Below are 22,804 nucleotides of genomic sequence, written 5' to 3' on the forward strand. Positions count from 1 at the left end.
TCCCAGGAAATGCTATTAATGTGTAGCATTTTGCAGCATTGGGTAAGCAAATAAATTTAGAATATGAAATACTTGTGCACAGGATCAGTGCAACAGAATGCATAGGAGCACATATAATCTCAAGCCAGTTTGTTTTGTGGTCAAATAAAAAATTTTTTATTCATTGATGCCACCTGAATGGCCATTTTACTGAAGCATTATTATAAATTACTTCTTTTGAAAAAGAAAGGACTCATTGGCTAGAACAGTCCTTGTCAGAGATGTCTACATTTAATGACTTTGACCTACAATATTTCACCTTTTTCATATTTAAGAGGCAATATCTAGGTTTCGCTGGGGCCAGTGAAAAATTGCCTCCCTACTTCAGCATAGTAAGGATTTTAAGGCAGCAGCTGTCTATAGATTTCTGTATTAAACCCAAAGAAATGGATTTACTCTGTAATCACCACTATAAAAATGTCAATATACCATTTGCAAAATATATGGAGTGGTAGTCACTTGATCTGACTTTAGCTATCTAAGAGACAGATACCAAATACACTCTAGCTGTCTGTGACTCCTCATATAACCAGTGGTGAAAGTTCAGGCATGGAGTGAGATTCTCCCTGTTCTGAGTTAGGTGGCTAGAATATCTGGAATAACATTTGCAGGTGCTATTTGTTTCCTATTCCTTATGGAAGATGCCTAGAAAATATGCTTATGGCTAGTTGATTAATATTTGCTCATTTAGACTGAAGTGTGAATAATTTCACACATAAAACTTCATCTTGAAACAGCAAGGTTTCTTTATTCCTCTTGCCATCCCACAAAGTAGCCTCCTTGATTTCTATAGACCTATCTGTTCATAAAAGAGCTGAATGAATTTATTCTTGTACTAATTTTGACTTTTATTTTTAACTGTTACTCTCCTTTTCTGGGGCCATCCCTAATCATGTATTTAAAAGCACAACCACTTTGTTATCTCCGTTCAGACAGTAGTGGCTACACTGCCACATTTACATCTCTCCTTATTACCTGTGCTCTTCCTTGACTTTCCTCTTGGATGAGCCTTTATCTGATCCTGTGTTATTGAATATCATCTTTCTTTTAGACCAGAATTTTGCATTCTTCCAGATGACCTTCTACCAGACTCACTGCATTGTGGTAGCAATGCTTTCTGGTTTTGCCTTCCTAGGTGTATTTCTCAGGGATGTTCTTTCTGCCTTCAACTTCTATTTCTCTCTTTCATTATCAGAGTTCCGGTCATGATAAATACTTCACTTTGTTTCTGCCACTATCATAACAGCACCATCTATTAATCTGCTACTGTTTTAATCGTAGCAGACTAAAAATAGGTCAGATATGTCCGTTATAACAACTAAAAGTTTTGCACACAGAGGTTTCATTGCATCTTCTTTAGTTTTGCTTTTTTTTGTTGTTTTCTTAGTTATTTTTTGCATTTTCTTCACTTTGACAATGAAGATCATTGGTATGAGCCATCATGCAATGGAATTTGACACTTTTTTCTTCCCATTTATCAAACTTTTAGGATAATGGGAAGAAAAATTGTGGGAAAATGATTTTTCACTCTTCAGATTAAATGAGGGGCTGCCTGCTCACAAGCACTGCCAAACATGACACATAAGGAGGCAGCTTTCCATGCTTCCATGGAAACATGGAAAAATGTATCCATCTTCCTTAAGCAGACCTTCCTATGAGGATGAATGACAGGTAAAATTTTCCCTTTGATCCTTTTGGACATGCCTTTGGAAAATGTGCCATCCTCATAGCTGGTCCTGCAGCAGATTTAGCAGATTTCCCTTTCCTTTCCTGACTGTGGCAGAAGCTGGAGAAGCTATTTAAGAAATGTCTGGAAATGTCTGGACCCAGTTCAGTCTCTCTTTCTGTGGGGTCAGGTTCCATCCCAGAGAAGCCTGCTCAAAACATCATAGCATAATTCTGTTGCCACACAAGATGTGGCCATCCTGTGCCTTTACTGTTCCTGCCATGAGAAATGACAGGGAAGAATTAGAGAGGAAGGCCTTTGGGAGCTGGTTTTCTTCTCCTACTTGTGGGGAAGCCAGAATAACTGGGACAGTGGGGACACTGGGGTGAGTTGTACCCACATACATCAACTGGAGCCTCAGCATGATTTGCAGAGATTTTGAATTCCAAAAATAGATAAAAGACTGTCAGGACTTAGGGCTTCTCTGTGCATGAGAACCAGCACAAGTACAAGTCCATAAAAATATTTTCCTTTTCCTATACCAAGTAGCAGCTTTGTAGTTGATTGATCACTTTTTTTTTTTTTTTTTTTTTTTTTAATGCTACATGTTTCTACTGGCGCAGTTAAATACACATGAAAGCATTCGTAACTTGATGGTGATTCAGCCTTAAAACTGGGTAATGACTTATGCAGACTTCAAGATTATTGAGACTACTGTACTTGTTCCTATGAAATTTCATCATCCTGAGAGATTTCCATGTAACACTAATATGTAGCAGTGACTTCATAAAAATGGAAAGATAAATCATTCCTGTTTCATCCCTCCCATGGAGGAAAGCAGGAAAATATGAATTATTGATAAATAACTTTTTTCTTCTCTTTTTGTGTATATAATTCAAAGGTTTATCCTACTTTCCTCAACTTTTTGCATCTTTTAAAATTTACAGCATAACTCAGGGCACGTTCTTAATAATAAACCCCGTTTGTCTAAATATATGCAATGTCGTAATTCTATGACTACAATGTTAGAAGAGAAACAGTACTATTCTGTTCTGAACTCAATTTGCACCTGTTCGGGGTCCTACATTGTTCCTCATCTCCACTCTCTACCACAGCCTGCTGACATTATATCAGCAATGTTTGTTTCAAAAAAACGTTTGACTAAAATCTAGTATGGAAAGAAGCCCACACATCTTCAACTCCAACTTTAAAAAATATTCAAGGAGCATGGAAAAGTGATGGACAAATTGAGACAGAGGCCACAGTCACTTGAAATTAAAAGGATATGTCACTGATTATATAAAGGAACAAATCTCCTTTTGTTAATTTATAATCTTGGGCTGTGTGTGCCACTGGTTGTAACTACTAATGCAACAAAGACACTTTCCACATCTTCCTGTACCTAAAAACATGGATTAATCTATTTCGTCCTCTGGTCATCACTACTACTTGCATAAAAAAGATGACAGAAATATAGATCAAATTATCCTCTGCTGGTGCGAGATGTTCCCGCTATGTTGGCACCAGGTTCACACCTGCCACAGGGGTGGAGGACTTTTGGCTGTTCCATAAGGGACTGGAATCTGTGCTTCCCAAGAGAGACACTTACTTCTAGGCTATGAACTACTGTTAGTGAGGATACACAAAATTAATAATAATAAGAAAAAGAACCCCCAAACTCCCAAGCTGACAATAATGAGGTTGAATATATACATTACTGCTATTAAAGGGAGCTGGTTTCAGGGTTATCCTAAAATAATCTACTATCTCTCTGCTTGTGCTCCTTAATCAGGTCTCCTAGTGCTGTTTTAATTAGAAAGCAATGCTATTAAGCCCAGAATAATGAAACCAAATAATTCAAATTCAGTAATTGTAGAAGAGTGACAGGTTTATCTGCATTCCTTCTTTAAATTATACTTCAAAAATATTCTCAGCATTCAAGTTGCCATATGGCATTAGTATTTTGACTTCTCATTTAATTTCTTGGGCACACCCTGAAAATGGTAATTTTTAAGAAAATTAAAAAAAGTAAAGCCAACTTTTTGAAACACACACTTCTTGCAACTCTAATATTTAAAAACTAAAAACTAAAAAGAAAAAAAGAGGCTGAAAACAAAGAAAGATGGAGGAATAGAAGAATAAAAGAGAAACATTTTCAAGTGGAATTGTCTGTTTTCCAAGTAAAACAAAAATGAGTGTGTAGCAAAAAATTGCTAATGAAAACTTTTCCCATACTGTCATGTAGCAGTTAGCTGTCATTTGTTACGTTTCAGTGATCTAAACAGCATTTTTTCCTGTTCAATGACTATACAAAACACAAAGACTCCATTTTCTGCCTTTTAAAGGCTTGATTATAAACTATTGTTTTCAGGAATTTTCAGGAATACTCCTAATTACACTCTGTCCATGTGTATTAACAAGAAATGAGGTGTTATTCCTTAAAAGGAAACATCTCCATGAATTCAAATAACTATATAATCTAGGACAGTTAAAGGAAGCAGACTTCTAAACTTTTTAGCTATTATCCATTTTTAAATGGAAGTCCAAGAACAATAGTCTTATGCTAGAGGATTATATCATAACTTGCGTAACTGCCACTCTCAAGATTTTTATAAAAGTAACAGCACCTGCTAAGAGAATTTTTCCCACACTTGGAGGAAACAGCAAAGCATTGCCTGAACAATTCACCCAAGAAGAATGTTATTGAGCCATACATTTTAAAAGAACCAGACATTTTAAAACACACCTGTGCTGGCCTTGGGAAACAGCTCATGAGAAACTGCAGTTTTGCTAGCAGCTAAAGTGCTTTCTCCAAAGACATGATTTAATGGGAAGTCTGAGCTCTTCTCACAGGGGCTCCTGCTACACTTGGGTTTGACTCGTTGGAAAGTGAAGATTCATGGGCTTTACCTACCTCTGTGTAAATCAGGACTATCTCCTTTGAAGTCAGCAGATGTAAAAATCTGGGTGACTAAAGGAAGATCAAGGCCTGGGGCTGTCATCCCTTCCCTGCTGCTTTTATTCAGGTTAGGATTTCAAATATGTAATTGCAATATTATTTTTCCTGTCATTTGGGAATGTAGGTTGAGTCTGAGCTGGAACAAAACGATGAATAGGTGCAGGCTTGCTTTGCAGAACTGCAGCATGGTGCCAAGGCAGGTAGTGCTGGCAAGTTTTCAGCTGCCCTGTTACTCTGAGTGATCTCTCCCAGCACAGCTCCAGAACTCCCTCTTTTGCTACTCCATTCCTCTCAGACAGCAGTAATAATGCCACTGTCGATCACACTGTAGTAGAAGAATTCATGACTTCCTAATATATTGCTGCACTTCTAAACCAGAACTGCGACAACAGTGATGGTTTTCTAGCCCATATCTTTCCTGTATCACCCTTGTGCAATATATGTGTTCCTCCCCTTTAACTGGTATCATGATTTGTGCTGGAGTTCCTTACCCAAAGTAGAATGAATCCCACCTGGGAAAGTTACTCACTTGGTCAGTGTCTTAAGCATCAGTCCTGATGTTGGAGGTGAGGTTGTAAAGGTTATGATTGCAGCTGAGGTGTTCAGCACCCTTCCAGAGGCACATGATATGGCAGGACTTGCTAAAATTAGCAACATGATGAATTATTGTATTATTTACAGTCTCATTAACTGGGTCTGCACTTGAATCAGAAAACTAATTAAAAAAATTAAAGAAACAGAATATTCCACTCAAAGAGTGGAGTTAATGCAAAAGCCTACGTCAGAAGAAACCACTTGCACCTGCACTGTTCAACTCCCACATGAATGACAAATTAGTCTGTTCTGGCACAGAGATTTGATTTATGTAGGCAGATGCCCTAAACATCACAGTCCAAACCTAGAGTCTAACCCACACTGAAAGCATTGTTAACATAATTTAGTTTCTTAATTTTTTACATGAAAATAGAGTACTAAATCAAAAGTTAAAATGTCAAAAGGGTTTCTTTCATTTCCGAAAGCACATTAAATACAAATAGCTCAACATCAGCACTTGAAAAGGAGCAGGACTTTCCTCCACGTGGAGAAGACAAAAACATTGTGCTCGGGCAATCAACTCAGTAAGACAGGAAAATACTGCATTTTACATCCCTCTATCTCAAGACACACTTCCACTATTACAAAGATCAGCATGTGAAAATACATCAGAAATGGTGTAACAGTTAAACTCCCAGCACATCACTCCATAAGCAACTTGTGCATGTTTTTTGTTTATCACCAGTTCCCAAAGGTGCCCCACTGAAGGCCTTCAGGCCAGGTGTACCCTGGCCAGTTACTGAGGTACTGGTAGGTAATTCCCATGTGGGTCCAGCACTTCCTCACTCCTAAACCACAGACGAAAACAGCGTTTCCAACTAAAATGAATACCCTCAGTTTTGGTGACACAGATGAGAGCCACTAGCAAACCCCACTTCGTTTAGCTGCATGGGCTTATCTGAAAATTGTGCTGCTGCAACTAAAAGCAAAATCTGCTAACTACTAGACATCTGTTTTATGATAATAATTAAAAAAGAAATATTTACTGTGTTATTAAGTAGTATTTCAATGGAATCTCCCGCGGTTCTTCATGATGCTATAAATGCTGGCCATCTCAAAATGAACTGGTTAATGAGTTGACAATTTAATTTGTGCTCTCAATAGCGTCCTGTTGCGTTTTCTAATATGTATTAGAAATATATACTATATTTCTAAAGAATAGAGTGTTTGCAATTAAGACACAGGACTAAAACAGATGATGCATGCTGCTGTTTAGTGACCTATTATAGCTTAAATAATGAAGAATGTGTTTTCACCTGTACTTGCAGATTTTCTGCCTTTCACAGTGTACCCAGACCTGAGAGATTTTTATGCTTCCTACCCTTGGGACCCTCTGCTTACTAAGAGTCTTTGTTGAGCAATTGAAAAATGGGATACTCAAAACCGATAAAAAATAAAGTAATGGCAGAAAAAGCAGCAACTTTATTGCTCTCTGAAAACCAACAATGGGAAAATACAGTGGACTGGAGACAGTCTACTAAATAATTTATGACATATGGCCCATTTCAGAATGATTTTTTTTCTCTATTAGGTGTGCATTAACACATAAAAGTCAAACACATGGAAAATCTTACCTGGTCTCAGAGGAAAATAGTCCCCACCCTTCCATTTTCTCAAGCTCAACACTATTCTGAGCTGCTACTATCTTCTAAAGACATTGTATTACTGTTTGCTCTAATTCTGCTGAACCCCAAATTGGGTTTTAAGTACACTTTTGAAACAATCATCATAAATCTGCATTTGTTAAAAAGAGCATTATACGGTGTCACCTCATTCCTTGTTACAAAACTTCCAAAAAAAAAAGGGAAAAATCCTCATCTAAGACTGCATGCTACGTTAAGGTACCATGTTTTATTTTTATACAAGGATTACTTCTTCCCCCAGATTTCAATTCATTACTATGGACCATGCAAAATGCCACAGACCACAGAAGCTACATTTTCAAATGGAAGTTTTTATTGATTAATCAGGCATTGAATCAAGTATTGTAAAATAAACAGATTTTGTTTCTTAAAAAATGTCCAGAAGAATACTGTTGATAGCAAACTTGTTTCCTCATTGTCATACAGAATATGCAATTGTCCAAGAAATAGGCAAAAAAGGAACACCTGACTAGTTGCTGCCACTTGCTATCTGTAGATACATACGTGTGTGTATACACAAATTACACACTATATTTGTGCATGTGCTGGTGTGTGTATACCCATACATATGTGTACACATATACACAAACATTTATGCACAAAGAGTAACTGAGTTAATAGGACATTGGAGAAATGTGGCTTAGCTCCAAATGAAGTACTCTGTGTTAAAATAAAGATGATACAGCAAGATCTGTAGATAACAGACCATCCTTTTTCTATTGGCCAAAACCACAATCTGTCTTTAGACTCATGCTCCGTCTTTACAATGAAAATACGTGAAATCATTAGGGACCCTTCCAAATTCATGGTATTCTTTCCATCCCGCTCAATCTCTGCCAACATTGTAGAACCAAACACTGAGCAGTCTTTTCAGTTTATCCACTACTGAAATCAGCTTCTAGATCTAATATTTCTTGCAAAAGAGAAGATACACAGCCTTGCTACATGTACTTTGGTAATTCACTCATTCCTTTTAGGCAGAAACTTGTTAATAACCCTAGAATAAAAGTCCTTTCTTCATGCATCCTGTTATCATTGTTTTGCATCAGACATCTTCTGTCAACTCATTTTCAAAATTTTCATACCATCTCAGCTAGCTCCCAAACATCCCAGACCAGATCATCTGGGCATTGTATATCAGACTGTACCAATAACATTTCATGCAATTTTAAAATGTAATGCTTGGGGACTGATTTATGTTTTCATTTTTGAGGGCATATATGTCTTGATTATTAATGACACTAAGATAAACACTGAGGTACTCTATATGTACACACTTTGCCTTTTTATGTCTACTCGAGAGAGATCAGTGGCTCCTACCTGTGAACTATGGGATATTGCCCAGCTGAAAACCATGGTATTAGCAATGTACTACCAGATTTTTCTCCTTTTAATTCAGGAGTTAGCAGGGCATGTAAAGGGAAATCAAAGAAACATGGAAAGGCATTTATTTCCTATCAAAAAAATCAAACAAACAAATGGGCATGTACATATTCTCCTCATCTTGTTCATAAATTTTTGACAAAATCATAAGGCAAACTGTAGTAGAGCTTTGTACCTGGAGAATCAATATTTTAAAAATCTGAAGCTGAGCTTGGGGCCATTTTATTTTGGACTCATTACTGAACAAAGTGCATTATGGCATCTTTTTCAAAAGACACCTAAAGCATGGTTTTAAATTACTGAGCGAATCTTTAAAGCTGATATTCAATTTGTCTTTTCTCTACACAGGCAGATTTTCACCACTTGCATAGTAACAACAAAACACCGTAGGAAAACCATTCTTTAAAGTTGTCATATGCCTCAAGCATCTCCCAAAATGATCATTTATACATATGTATTGCAACAATTACAAAAAGCTTCTATCTGTAAAGGGAAAGAAAAAAAAATGCACCTGATTCAGCTCTGAGATAAAGTACATACAACCTCTACTGCCTTCACTGAAGCTCTTCTACCAACACCAGGATCAACATAGGGTCTCCCTATGCAGATTTCTACTGCTGCTGAGAGCTTACTCTTTTCTTTCACAAAGTGAACTGTGCTTTCCCAAACACCATAGGACAATGATAACTATGAGCAAACTCCAGCTGCAGTGTTTCTCCATACAGCACATGTAAAACAGATTTCCTTGCTTTGTTATAGACACTACACAGTGTATGACAATGAAACATTTGTATTTAATTTAAAACCAGTGGTAAAGTGGCGCAAGTCTCACTTTTGAGTTGTTGGCTGGGCTTGCTGTGTTGAACCTTGTAAAATCAGCAATAAGCATTCACATGTCTACCATCAGAACCGTGACATCTTTTATTACAATCAGTCCTTAAATGATGCCGTGCTCTATCAAATTAGTCTACAGTCAGACCTTGGATTGGCTGTTCTCCTCCAGTGTTGCTGATTCTCAGAGATGGTATTGGTCTTCCACATCCTCAGTGATTCTATAATGTTTCCCAAAGACGAAAGCAAAGCACTGGTAGATGGGAATATTGCCATCAATAAAATAAATCACCAGATGATTTATCCACTCACATTTCTAGGAGATATTCCACATGTTTTTTATGAACTGAGAGAGCACTGCCCTGTGAACAGAAGTAAATTAAACTTTATTCTTTTGCTGTGTTGGCGAACTTCACTTCCTCACTTGCTTATTTTTGTTCTTTTGGTCTGCACGTCCCCATGTGCAAAGTAGAAATTGGGAGATCTCGCACTCAACAAGGCTGGTAATGAGACCACTAATGCTCGTACAAGTAAATCCTGCAGTATACTGACTTGTCCACTATGCAGTTTTCATCTTTCCAATTTGCTGCTATTATCTTCTGTAAAATAAAATTATTCAAAAGGCTGATGAAACTTTAATTAACAGGACCACCAATGTGCAAAAAAATTCCCCCAAAACAACAAGAAGTCATTTCCCAGGTGTCCATACTAGGCTTTAACTTTTCTCTTTTTTTTTTCTATTTTTATAAATAATTTATAAATCTTCCTGTAAGAGATGAAATACAAAACCAACCAAAGAAAACCAACTAAAAAAAAAAAGTTCTAAGATATTATTAAAGCCACTTCTTGTCCTTCAGTACAAAATGCACAGGGAGCGATTTTCTCTCCTTGTCAGTTTTTCCTAAATTTGTCAGCATTGTCTGGGATGCCACATGGATCTGCCAGCTCCGGGTAAGCTCCTGGTGGCATGGCCTGGCCACCCTGGGAAGATGTGTCATCCTACCTTTTGGCTTCTAGCAGTCACGCGAGCTGCTCAGAGGAGTCTAGGTGGTCAGGGATAGGCAAGCCAGTTATAATGGTCAAACATTTATTCCACACCGTGAACGTGGGGCACACTGGCTGGCCGAATGTAATGTCAAAAGTGTAAAGGTGTAAGGAGTTCAAAGCATCATAAAAGGCAAGGGAACCATTGTCGTAGTCCAGCAAAATCCCGACCCGCCGGAGGTGAGGCGCGGGCTCGATGGGGATTTCTTTGCTGTTGTGCCTCACCACCCACGTGTTATTGCAGCGGCAGAGCACCCAGGAGGCAGAGTTCTTTCCAATCCACTCGTGCTTCGGTGCTGACTTGTAGGAAATACCAATAGCATACCTGCAAAACAAAAGAACGTCTCAAGGAAACAAATGCTTCCTGCCATTTTGTCTCTCATGAAGTCAAATGTTATGTTGGCCCAGAGGACTCCCTGCAATGCACACGCCTCTTACTGCTCTGAGCTAAGCTCTAATTAAATGATGTTTCACCACAACATCTGCACAGGCTTAATGAATGGTTTTCCCTGTCTCTCTTTTGGGTCTGAGAGGTCAGAGAAATTCATAGTATTATTTGTAGTTTGGTGGCTATGGCAGTTTTTTGGAGGGCTTGCCTCTGGTATTGAAAAGGAAGATTGTTGAGTACCCAGCAACACAGATTGGACCTCAAATTTCAGTTTCCAACAGATGAATACAGAGGAATTAATTGATTTTAAAATACAGTGGCATCTGTTAGCTAATCTGATCTCTCCCTGCTCCTTTAATACATGGCCCCTAAGAAGGAATGCAGGAGTAAACATCAAAGAACACACTAAACATTCTTCCTCCTGCCCCCCCCCCCCCCCCCCATTTTGCTATTTTCAAATACATTTTGGCAGATGTTGGTGTGGTTTTCAGATTCAAAGGAACGTTTTTGAAAATGGGTTTCAGGCCAAGTTAAGCAACTGTAGGTGAAGATATTTGCTCTGCAAACCATAATTTATGGCAAGATGTGCAGGGCAGGATTGTGAAAATGTTCTCATTAATGGATACTGAGGAAAAATACCTGATTTGTCATCTATAACAGAAATTTAAAAGTTCCTCACGTTCTTGAGACACTGCAGGATTTACTGGACTTTCAACCAACAGAGATTAATGTGCCATAAGATTTTTTTTTCCCCATTCCTTAGCACTGGCACAGACAAACAGCATTTTACTTCTTTGAGACAGTGGGAAATACCTGAAGACCCTACTGATTTTTCCACTCCATTAACTTTCATCATGATGTCTTTGAATACCAAAGGATAACATCTCTTCCATTGACTAAAGGCCCTCTGAAATACAGCCCTGTATGACACAGAGGATCATTCAGAAGTGAAGGAAAACAGTCTTCTGTTTCCTGCCTCTTGCTTCATTCCCTGGGGCACAGACCTACAGCGCTGCTGCTGCTTCATGTCCCCTTCGCAAAAGCAAATCTGACCTCTGCCCCCGTTAAACTGGATCATCAAGTTGTCCTCAGTTTTATTTATTTTTTTCATAGTGAAGAACAGAAAATCTTTTACATTTAGTAGAGAAGTGATCACATTTACAAAGTTATCTCTGCGTAAATAAGACGAAAGTTTTTTATCCTTCCAATTAAAAAAAATCTTGAAATACACTGTATGTGGGTTCAAAAAAACAACCAACCCCAGCTGTGGAGTAAAAGTCCTGTGAAGGCTGCTAAATACAGAGATCCATAATCTGACAGATTTATTTCTGGAGTCCAAAGGTGCTGGAGATAGGGAAACTCTTTTGAAAAACCATTTGAAAATACATGCCTGGACTGCTCATACTGTTCCTGATGTCTCTGCTACCAGTCTCTCTCAGAGAAACTGTGCCAGCACCTGTGTGGTGGGAACTAGTGATTCTTTTCACATACATTTTTAGATACATACCATGTACTTCCGCTTATAACCACTTCCCAGTAATGCCGCCCGCTGTCGATGAACACGTTGCCAGCTACTCCATAGCTCCCTTGGCTGGTGAATCTCTCTGGTGTGTGACTCTTTTTGGATGATGTTTCATCCCGTTCCACTGTCAAGTTATCATGAGACACTTTCAATTTTCTATGAGCAGATTTGGGGTCCAGTTTAAATGGCTGACCTAGAGATGCAGAGACAAAGATGACAGAAGAATGGTTTGGCTTTGATTTTTAAAAGAAGAATGGATTAGCAAATATCTAAGCCCACAGGATTACATAACCATATTAATTTCCTCCTCTCAAGCATTCTTGAGACAGACTAACCTTTCCTGCTCCCTGCAAGCTAGTTTCCATTGCATTGTCAGTTTACTGTCAACTTCATTGTGCACTGACTTCCCCGTGTCGATAATCCCTGAAAAGAGCCCTGAATAATCATCACGTCCATTATCTCTGACCTAGAGGTAACCAGAATACTCTAATTCTTGCATGTAATTGAAACCAATATACATGCTAATAAAGGTCTGAGGGTTGCTTTTTTCACAGCATATTCGATTTAGAATAACTTGTGTTCTATTAATTCTCTAGGGATAAAGCTCCATAATAACATCTTCATCATTCCTACAAAAAGTATGATTTCAAATCCCACAAAATGAGCTTGAAAATAAGAAGCACTAGACTTTTCTCTTTGTTCACTGACAGCTTTATTTGTAAGAAGCACAGTCAACAATTCAGGATTGCTTTGGAAGGATGCCCATGTGGTGCTGGATACTGTGCATTAAAAGGAAGGAAGTGAACTGTAACTTAGTCCAAATAATATGGTGCAATAACATTACTCAGGCTGTTGCTCTTGGCAAATATCTTCGGTTGTAGCACAAGGTTTGTAGACAATAACAGGAAGCTTTTTGGTAAACCAAACCTTGTAGATATATAAAATCCACCACAATTCTGACAGGCTTGCTCATTGTGTCAGAAAGCAGAACAATCATTTACCTCCACCAAGAGACAACTAGAAAAGTAAAACTCCACAAGTGGTCCAGCAAAGCACTTTTCTCTTCTTACTGTCTTTCATATCAAGGGAAAAAACATGCAATCAGAAAATCTGATGGCATGCACAGAAAATTTAAATTAGATCTCTCATGAAGCCTGTGTGAGGGACTGGCACAAGTACTTAAAAATAAGATGTAGACTGTTCAGGGTTTTCTACTTTTTGAATGTGTATTTAGCTAGGTATTATGACCAAATATAGAATTAACCCATTGGAAAGTATTTGGGGACTATTTCTTACTGCCTGACAGCAGTAACATAACCTCCTGCCTGCTTTCCTGACTGCTTAGTAGCCTTTGTGTGCTGGAGCAGTATCTGAAGGATGTCTCTCCATTAAATTGTGGCTGGATAATAGCAAACAGGAGGAAACCAGGAAGGTGTACATGCCATTTTATTCAGACTCCTTGTACTGGTCAGTATCACCCCTCTTCAAGCACCCTCCCCTACAACAAGCAGGTTTCAGAAGATGCACCAATCCCAGTGCTTCCTGTCCAGCCCTCAGAGCTGCCCATGATGACTACACGACTGAGGGAATAGGTGGGGCAAGAGAAAATGAACAGCTGAAAACTAGTCTTAAAATTGCTATCCTACATCTGCTAATAATTTGAGTGACCATTGTTTTTTTGAAGTGGGATCTCTGACTAGTCTACCACCTTGCTGAACTGCATAAAAAATGAGGGCGTTGAAGCTAAGAAGTTTTCCAATGTCCTAAAAAAGACATAATTCTGGAGGCTAAAATTAGACTAGCAATTATCTTATGAACACTACACAAAAATAAAATGTTTTACTGCAAACATAAGAAAAGTTTTTGCTTTGTAGAGCAAAAAAAATAGAGAGGATATTAAAACAAAACCACAAAAGAGTATTTTCAACCATTTCACATATGATGGCTTTGTTCCTATCTGATATTCCCAGTGACCAAACTACAGATGTATCTCTCAAATAAAACCCAACATATTTTCTTCGCTACAGAAGACTCAGGAAATCTTGAATTGTGTTAAATAAGTGGCTCTCATTTTGGAAAGTACTTTTAAAGAGTTGAACTTCTCCGTCCTCTTGTATCTTCTAAAGGTCAGACCTAAAAAGGAAGGCCAGAAAGGAGAAGACCTTGTGCATCCTGATCTCTGTTACTCACTGTTTGTCTTGAGCTTGCCAGGCTCGCTGCTCCGGCTGCCAGCCTGATTAATGGCCTTGACAATGAAGATGTACTTTGTGCCACTCTGTAGCCCGTGCACTGTGTAGTGGTTTTGTTTGATATTAGGAACAATCATCCAGCTGTCGGCTGAGTTGCATAAACCTGCAATTTTGAACAGAGCACATCAGTCATAACACACAAAACACCTTGTAACAGAGGGACATTTAGAGCATTCCCAGGCACCCAAAGACCAATATGAACTTTGCTTCTGCACCTTTTAAAGTGTTGTTACATTTACTGAGCCACTACTTAAAGCCACTAATTCATTTTATCAACCCACAGCCAAGGAACCTTTTAAATTCCTGCTACGTGAAGTGAACCATAAAAAGTGGGCATTTAAGAAATGGCTCAGTGGAGACACTAGCAGTCTGAGATTTTTTCATATCCCAGCACAAGGCATTCTTTATTGCTTAAGAACTGGAGGATTATGGAGATCCCATCAATCTACTGTTTGGATTAATGAACTCAGTTTAAACCTCAGAAAACGAATATAAGCAGTAAAGCCAGGAGGGCTGGGGAGGCACCTTTCCTGACAGTCCCCAGGTATGCATTCTTCAGAACATGAAGCAAATCATGGGAGGCCAAACAGGGTAGAGCATGGGCTTCAGGGAAACCTTTGGCTCTTGCAGTTCAGACTTTGCCAGAAAGTAATCTAAGCCAGTAAATTTAATGGATGCAACTTTTTGATTTATGTCCTCATGCTGAGATGCCAGCTGGGAAAGAGCTGGAAAATTTTCCATTTATAAACCTTTTTTGGTTTATATTTGGTTTATATTTGATGCCTACCACAGAAGTATATTACACAGGAAGTAAGTAAAATAAGGGAGTACCAATAACATAAACAAAACAGGAAAATACCCTATTAAAATGAACTCTTAAATCTACATAAGTTTTTCCTACTGTGATATAAATGCAATGGCAGTCAATCACCCATACATACAGTTCCATCACTGTATATTTGGAACAGCTCCTGGTCTAATGGATTCTCCAGCCTCTTACTGTAGATGTTTACATAAAGAAAGTTTTAACATTTATGAAGAGTATATCTATTCACAACATTTTATATGGTTATACAGCCAGAAATAGATAGATGCAAGTGGAAGCGTATGCATGCGTGCACATATGTAAGGCTGGAAAACTTAACAGAGAAAGGCTTGACTAGATTAGGAACCTGACAGACTTCTTGGCTTCTGTCTTCACTGGGCATAGAGCACATTATGGAAGCTGTTGTTATTTACAGACAGCTTTCAGCTTTTAACTAATGTTCTACCAGCAAACCACTCGTGAAGACAATCTTTTAGAACTCAGTAGTAACTCAGCTCTGCATATCAGACAATATGAAAACTTTATGTAACATAAAATTTAAAGGCTACTGGTTACAAAACCTGGATCTGTGATACAGGAATGCAGATTCATAGACAATTAGTGGCCATACTGTGAGATTCCTTCCCAATGTGATATGTGCTTTTCATAACAAAAGATCATTAGAAACAGAATTTAAATTCCAAATTTCAGTCTAAGTGTTATGAAGTTTGTGTCTCAAAATTCCCTTGCATTACAAAGCATTTTTGAGAGGTAGGCAGAACAAAGATTCATCCTGCTGTGCAAATGTGTAACTGTGGCACAGTTCCAGGTTGGATTCATGCTATCTTGCCACCTAATGGAGAGCTAGAATGCCAAACCTATTTTTCTGGATTCTGAGGAAAGTCAGAAATCTGTAAGTAGTTTCTTTCACTTCCCCAGTTGTGAACACCCAACATCCTACCAACCACAAATGCCTCTCTTTTCTTGTCCACAGAGGAAGCCTAGGTGACCAGCATAGGTGAGATCTCTAATTTCAGGTATCTGAAATGTATTGAGATGAGTCACTCATCTGTAGATTATATATATATATATATATATATATATATATATATATATATATGTATCTATATATCTATATCTATAGCTATATCTATATCTATATCTATGTATCTATATATACACACACATATATATAATGATCTGCCTTTCTCATGAAGAAAAAGAACCCCACTTTATACCCCATGGTAATCCCAGCTGGGCCCAGCACTTCTGGTGAACTGCTTAAAGCAATATCCATCTATGTCTTCTCTCACAGAGCCACACACACCAAATAATATTTATTTTTTAGGCTGTATGTGAATGGGTATCCTATCAGGAAGAAAAAGAAAATAAGGAAGCAGCTTCCTGACATAAAATATCTCACTGACTACTCAGAGGAAATCTCATCTTTTCCCAATTTGCCACAGATATTGAACGCACACTTCTGTACCTCAACTTCCACATTGATTTTGCATTGAGACCATCCCTTACTGGACTCAAAGAGGCTATTGCAAAATAAATTAAAATACATTAAAATAAAACAAAATGAAGCACTGGATTTAAAAGGAATTCAGTATGATCAGGGAATCTTTAACTAAGATGCATCTGATGGGATACCAAGTAACATATGACAGTAAGTGGTCCTAGAAGTGTCTTCTCCTAACACAACCACACTTCGAAAGCAAAGTTCTGTGGTACATATAAACCACATATAAACTGACCATTATGCAGACACAGAAAAGCCCAGAGTTTTGCTAACTCATCTTGAAACTAGTTTTGTATTATTCACTACAACTCTCTAACGGGCACATTTTTAAGACTTGCATTACACTTTTTATGATACTCTCCAGTACGGTTGCATTGCCATGGGTCTCCTCTTGAGTTCATCCCCTCCTCCCGGTTATGTGGATTATTTCTATATACCCAATAATCACTAAAAACCTTACCTACCCTAAACTCTCTGCACAGGCAAAAGAGAGAGTCAGAAACCTCCTGTTTGACCTGACTCATGCTCTAGAGGAAAGCTCTATCCTCGCTGATGACAGAATACATCTTAGGTTTCTTTTTTTTTTTTTGTCCTTCCACGCTTAGGCATACCAGACTACTGACGTGCAGTAAACGTTGGTTACTCTGCGTGACAAACCTTGTTGTCTTAGCAAGCTCAGCTCTTGCCTATGCACCATGGGGCTCAGTGATATGTTCTTGTGCTTTCTGACTGTAAGCTCTTGAATAACAGGCTTTAAATTGTACTTTGATTCAAAAATCCTGGGAATGAAGTATTGATGATGCCAAACTACAAGCCCAAACTCCTTCAAAAGGGAGAATAGTTATTAGTGGCGCCAAGTTAAGCTTTTACGTATGAAAGAATAATTTGTCACTGCATCAAAGGAATTTGTCTCCCAGTTATGCCCTGTCAGGACAGCCTTTCTTCTCTGAATATAAAAGAATATGATTAAGGAAGTTCAGGGAAATGAACAAGCAGCCTGATCACACAGGCATCCAGGGGAAGTGTTTGCCCTCTCAGTTCTCTGCCGGTGGCAGCAGGTGAAGTGGAAAAGTACACATCTCCTCACTGGTGCAACAGCAGGAGCCAAGGGTCTCCTTTTGTACCCACTCCTAATCCAGGCTACATTCAGGTTTCTTATTTCAAAAACCCAGGGCTTTTTACAGGGTTATGCAGATGGTAAAACAATGTATTTTAAAACTGTAGCCTACAAAAATGAAGAGAATTTAAATTACATCCTGGAATGGTGCAGTGAGCACAGTGATGTCCATACAGGATGTTTTCAAAACAAGTATCTCAGAGTCTGGAGGTAATAATTTGGAAAGCTATTTCCCTGGTGTTGGCTGTTGATGCACTTTAAAAAAAAACAGATGGGAAAAATCCCAAGGTGTAAATACTCCTAAAATTTACACTGATAGATTTTAATAAAATATGTTTTCTTGAAAACTGGAAAAGGAGCACAAAAGTCATGGGAAGGTTATTTAATCTCTTGAGTATTTTAATTATTGTAAAATGTTTTATTTAAGTAAATTATTACCAATTCAAACTGGTAGAGCAAATAAGGTAGGTGAAAGGAACAGATAGTTCTCCACCTCCACTCTTCATTCCCATCTGAAGAAAAAAAAAATATATATGCAGGATTTCTGCAAAACACATTCATTTTTTAATACACTCTTTTTATACTTTTAAAGATGCAGAATTTTCCTGGTTTTATTCCAAATTTGTTTTGTGCCATTAAAAATTCTCACTAAAATCTCTAGTAGAAATCTGAGGACTGTAAGGAATCTGTTTTTATTAAAATAAAACTTCTAGAAAGAGGCAAAGTCTAGAATATTAAAAAAATAATTGGTGAATTGTAAATTCTTTGTTTCTCATGGAAGCTTGGGCTCCTAATTGTCTTAGGTCCTTCCAAAAACTTCTATCCTCTCTCAAAGGAAAAGAAGTCTCAGAACAGTGAAAAGGCTCTGACAGTAGTACACTGCATCCTTGACAGTGTGATTTTTTAGAAATCAGATTATATAAAAAATTAACCCTGATTTCTTTTTCAGGTATGAGAGAATGATTTACTGCTTTTTGTCAAGAAGGGAGAAGTGTATTTTTCCTGAAGAATCTTGTATCAGAGCTAGAGAAAAAATCAAGCCATCCTGAAACACACTCTAACAAATCCACGATGTTAAAAAAGGGCATACTCAATGAATACTTGGAAATCTATTTAAGTTATAGGGATAATGAAATTATAATGCATGTTAGCTAGTGACAAAGTAATTTTAAAAGCTTTTACCATATTCAGATTGCAGGTGATTAGCTGCCTCTCATAAATGCAAATGGTGTAACTCTGAGAACAACTGCTTTAGTAAAAGCCTACTTAATCTTAAGTTCCCTATTGCTCTTATGCACAGAGCAGGTCTGCCAAGCATTCAATAGCCAAGAAGTTTGGCCACATTTGGAAATAATCTTTCCTGTATGAAATAGGATTCAAATGAAATACTCTATTTGGACCATGGCCATCAAATGTTAACTTTCCAATTTTTCAGTTAATAAAAAAGAATATAGTTGGTTATGTTGGATAGAAAATATACTAAAAAACCATAGTATTGCTTGTTTTTGTAACTGAATTCTTAGCAATCTCTGGATGATATATGCCTCTGGTGGGGGAAATGTTCTGTGAGTGGAAAGTGCCGTCAGGCTGGCTATGCGGTTTAAGAAACAGATTCCAAAATAGCAGCCTCCATTAGCACGGTAGGTGGGTACGTATGCAAAGTGATTCCTGTTGTCTCAAGGGAAAATGCTAGTTGGTTTAATGCAGTACTCCGGCTACTCCCTGGTGACTAATTCATAGCTAAAAAAACGCAGAACTGAAGTCAATCTATGAGCCTGTTTACATTATCTGCTACATGCAACACACAATACCAATGGAAATTTTTGGGAAATGACAGAGAAATAAAAAAACAGTGATGTGCAACAGCACATGTATGCCATAAAAAAGAAGAAATTTTTGCTAAACCAAAGTCTAAAACAGGATTAAAATAAAAAAACACAAACCTATCTTCAGTTCATCAAAACGTGAAGGCTGCAGTGCAGCACCTGCTAATGCCACTTACAGTGAGAGTAGCTCTTTGTGTTCAACAACACTATCAAGGTACACTGTGATATTCTAAGAACAGCCTAGGAAAGCCTTTTGTTACAAGTGTGATGTTAAATCCTTCTGCAGAATCAATAATATAGTGTAACAAAGTGAATAAACATCCAAACAGTGTTCTGAGTAAAATGAGGATGGGAATGACAGGGCAAGGAAAAACAGTCTCAAGTTGCACCAGGGGAGGTTTAGATTGAATATTAAGAAAAATTTCTTCATGGAAAGGCTGGTCAAGCATTGGAACAGACTCTCCGGGGAAGTGGTGGCATCACCATTCCTGAAGGTATTCAAAAGTCACGTGGATGTGACAACTGGGGCCATGTTTTAGTGGTAGACTTGGCAGTGTTAAGTTAATGGGTGGAGTCAATGATCTTAGAGGTCTTTTCCAGCCTAAGTGATCCTATGATTCTATGATGTTAGTGGGCAAATCTCCAGTACCAGTGTAATTTGGAATGACTTGGGAGAACCTCACATTTTAGAAACCTAGGCAGATTTGTAGCATGCAGGCAGGAAGATAACCATTGGAGGTTTCAAGTCCGTATTAAATAACGAGATTTTAAAAATAGCTTTACAACATTTAGAAAAACCTTTCACATATATTTATACGTGCATTTATTTAACTTGAGTTAACATTATAGCTTTCAATTAAACCAGGATATTTGCATAAGAACTAGCTCTATTAAAAAAATTATTAAAAAAAAACCAACTAAAAACCCAAACAAAACAAAATAAAACCCCCAAAACAACCAAAAAAGTTCACCATTCTTTAATTTCTTTCTACTTTCATTTAGGATCTTCAGAGCATTTTCTAAACAAAGTTTCTTACAGTGTTAATTTGTTTTCTCTTCAAAGTTTTAATTACCTATTGTTGCAAAGTGATAATATGAAAGTTCAGACTGCATACTGAGCACTTCATGCTATGCTTGAAAATTATATTGCATCCCTGAAAGCAGACTTATTGATACATGTTTTGCAGATCAAAGCTTTCACCTCCACATGGGAAACCTACAGTACAGCCTAAAATAGAAAGGCCTTGTTATTTATTCACTAGTAAGCAAGGAGTAAAATCCCACATCCCAAGGCTGTGGAAATGGCACACCTTTTCCTGCTGCCGTGTTCATACATAATGCCAATAATTGACTTACACAGCATAAAGCCATAGATAAAAATGGACTAGAAAACAAGCAACACACTGGTTTATCATTAAGTCCTCTCTTCTTGGTAGTGATTAATCAGGGAAGGTTTTCCTTCCTCATCTACCTTGCTTCAATTTTGAAAAAATTACTATTAGACTTTTTTATTATCCAGCCTGCTCAGATGTAGAAGAATGTGTTGAAGTTTATTTGGGCTTTCCAATAGCCTTAAATTTTGCAGCGTGTTCTTCAAAATCAGACTCTGAAGGGAAATACTAAGTGGGGGCTTTGACAAAACATTAATCAAATTTTCAATAATCTGTCTTCTTTTTTCAGTCAGTCCTGAATACTATAATACATTCATAATATGCTACTTAAAAAAAGTATTAACATTCCAACACGTGAATCCTCAGATGTCCTGTCAGATGGTTTGGAAAAAAAACTCCTGCTCAGTGATGAAGAAGATGAGATGCACACAGTAACAGAGGAGTCAGTGGGAGAATTTGGCTCAGTACTCAAAGGTGGCATAGACCATAGCATTTTCCACTGACATAAAGCATGTAAACATGCCCACAGCACTGACTTTCATCAAAATATCTCAACAAATTTTCTTCTTACAAAAAAATTTTGCAAGAGGAAAAACATTTCTGTCCTGTTCCATAACTAAGCCTATCTATCTCATGGCATGTCCAGGGTATTTGATGGTGGGGAAAGATGAGACCATAGAAAGGTTTCAAGGAACAGGGAAAGTACACACTGATCATTTCTCACCTTGCTCTACCAGGCATCAACAGCTTACAGCTCTGGGACTTCCAGAGCCACTTCATTGCACTTCATTGCTCTCCGTGTATTTTTCTTGCACAATCTGTCCAGGCATCTCTTGAACTCAAAAACACACTAACCCTCTGTGGCGACGAGCTCCCTATCTAAATATGTGTTGACTTGAACAAACTCCACATTTTGATTGATTCGGCTCATCTCAGAATCCTTGTTTAATAAAATGATTATGTGTCAGCTAGTTGTGTTTCCATTAAACATGCAGGGACCAGGAAGAAGTTGAATGACTTCTCCAAATTCATAGTCAATTACCCAAATTACTGCAGAACACTGAATCCAGAAACGTTGACTTCCTGACCAAAGATTAGACAATGTATATTTTTTTTTCTGTGAGGAGTAGTTACTTAACAATAAAGCAATCCAAAATCTAATTAAGTAAATTTGATTATTAAAGAAAGTCACAGATTCAAAACATAGAGTGTACTCATAAAAAATGTGCTATAATAGAAAATAAAAATATTTGTTAATCTCATTTTAAGTAAAACCAAGTTACCATACAAATTGTTGTTCTAGTGATGTTTTCTGACTTAGCCTGTAGTTCACTGAGACCTATGTTTTGTATCCTTGAAGACAATAAAAATCAGAGGGAAGGACTTGATCTGTATTTCAGAAAAGTTCCAGATGTCAAGTTTATGTAAATGACAACGGGGCTGCTGTTCTAACTAATGACCAGTTCAACACAGGCTCCCATGTGCACACTGTCTGACTAGTGCAGAGAATGGAACTGAGGGCTTTGAACTTGCTACATCTACAAAAAGGGACTTGGGACACAAGAGACAAGTCCTGTTAATACAGGCAATACTTGTGATAGGTTTAGTGTTCAAAAGTTCCCAATACATGGTACTGCCAGAAAAGATACAAGAAATTCTAACTGAAGGAATTCTGAATTTCAAACCCGTTTAAAATCACTATTGGTTTAGATTGAAAATTTTGGCTTTATACCTTTCTAGAAAATATTTTTTCCTTTTGTTCTTGACATAGGAGTATATTTATTTTAAAGACACTCACTTTACATAGAAACCGTAAGGGAAC

General features: G+C 37.7%; 1 protein-coding gene across 4 annotated transcripts in view; it reads right to left on the bottom strand.

Moving 5' to 3' along the window:
- Positions 1–7,224: 7,224 nt before the first annotated feature.
- The window catches only part of MID1 (midline 1), a 140,746-nt gene continuing 125,166 nt past the window's right edge, over positions 7,225–22,804 (bottom strand). For 3 of the 4 annotated variants that reach the window (XM_066176813.1, XM_066176812.1, XM_066176814.1), the window contains 3 exons: positions 14,260–14,421; positions 12,055–12,262; positions 7,225–10,484 (listed from right to left, as the gene is read on the bottom strand). In XM_066176813.1, the coding sequence (XP_066032910.1) occupies positions 10,136–10,484; positions 12,055–12,262; positions 14,260–14,421 (719 nt within the window). In that variant the 3' untranslated portion in view covers positions 7,225–10,135. The remainder of the gene's footprint in view (positions 10,485–12,054; positions 12,263–14,259; positions 14,422–22,804) is intronic. The other variant, XM_066176810.1, reaches the window with a different exon arrangement.

The sequence above is a fragment of the Chamaea fasciata genome, unplaced genomic scaffold (assembly GCF_029207755.1).
Source record: "Chamaea fasciata isolate MVZ Bird 193981 ecotype frontalis unplaced genomic scaffold, bChaFas1.0.hap1 SCAF_2, whole genome shotgun sequence".
NCBI classification, from domain to species: domain Eukaryota; kingdom Metazoa; phylum Chordata; class Aves; order Passeriformes; family Sylviidae; genus Chamaea; species Chamaea fasciata.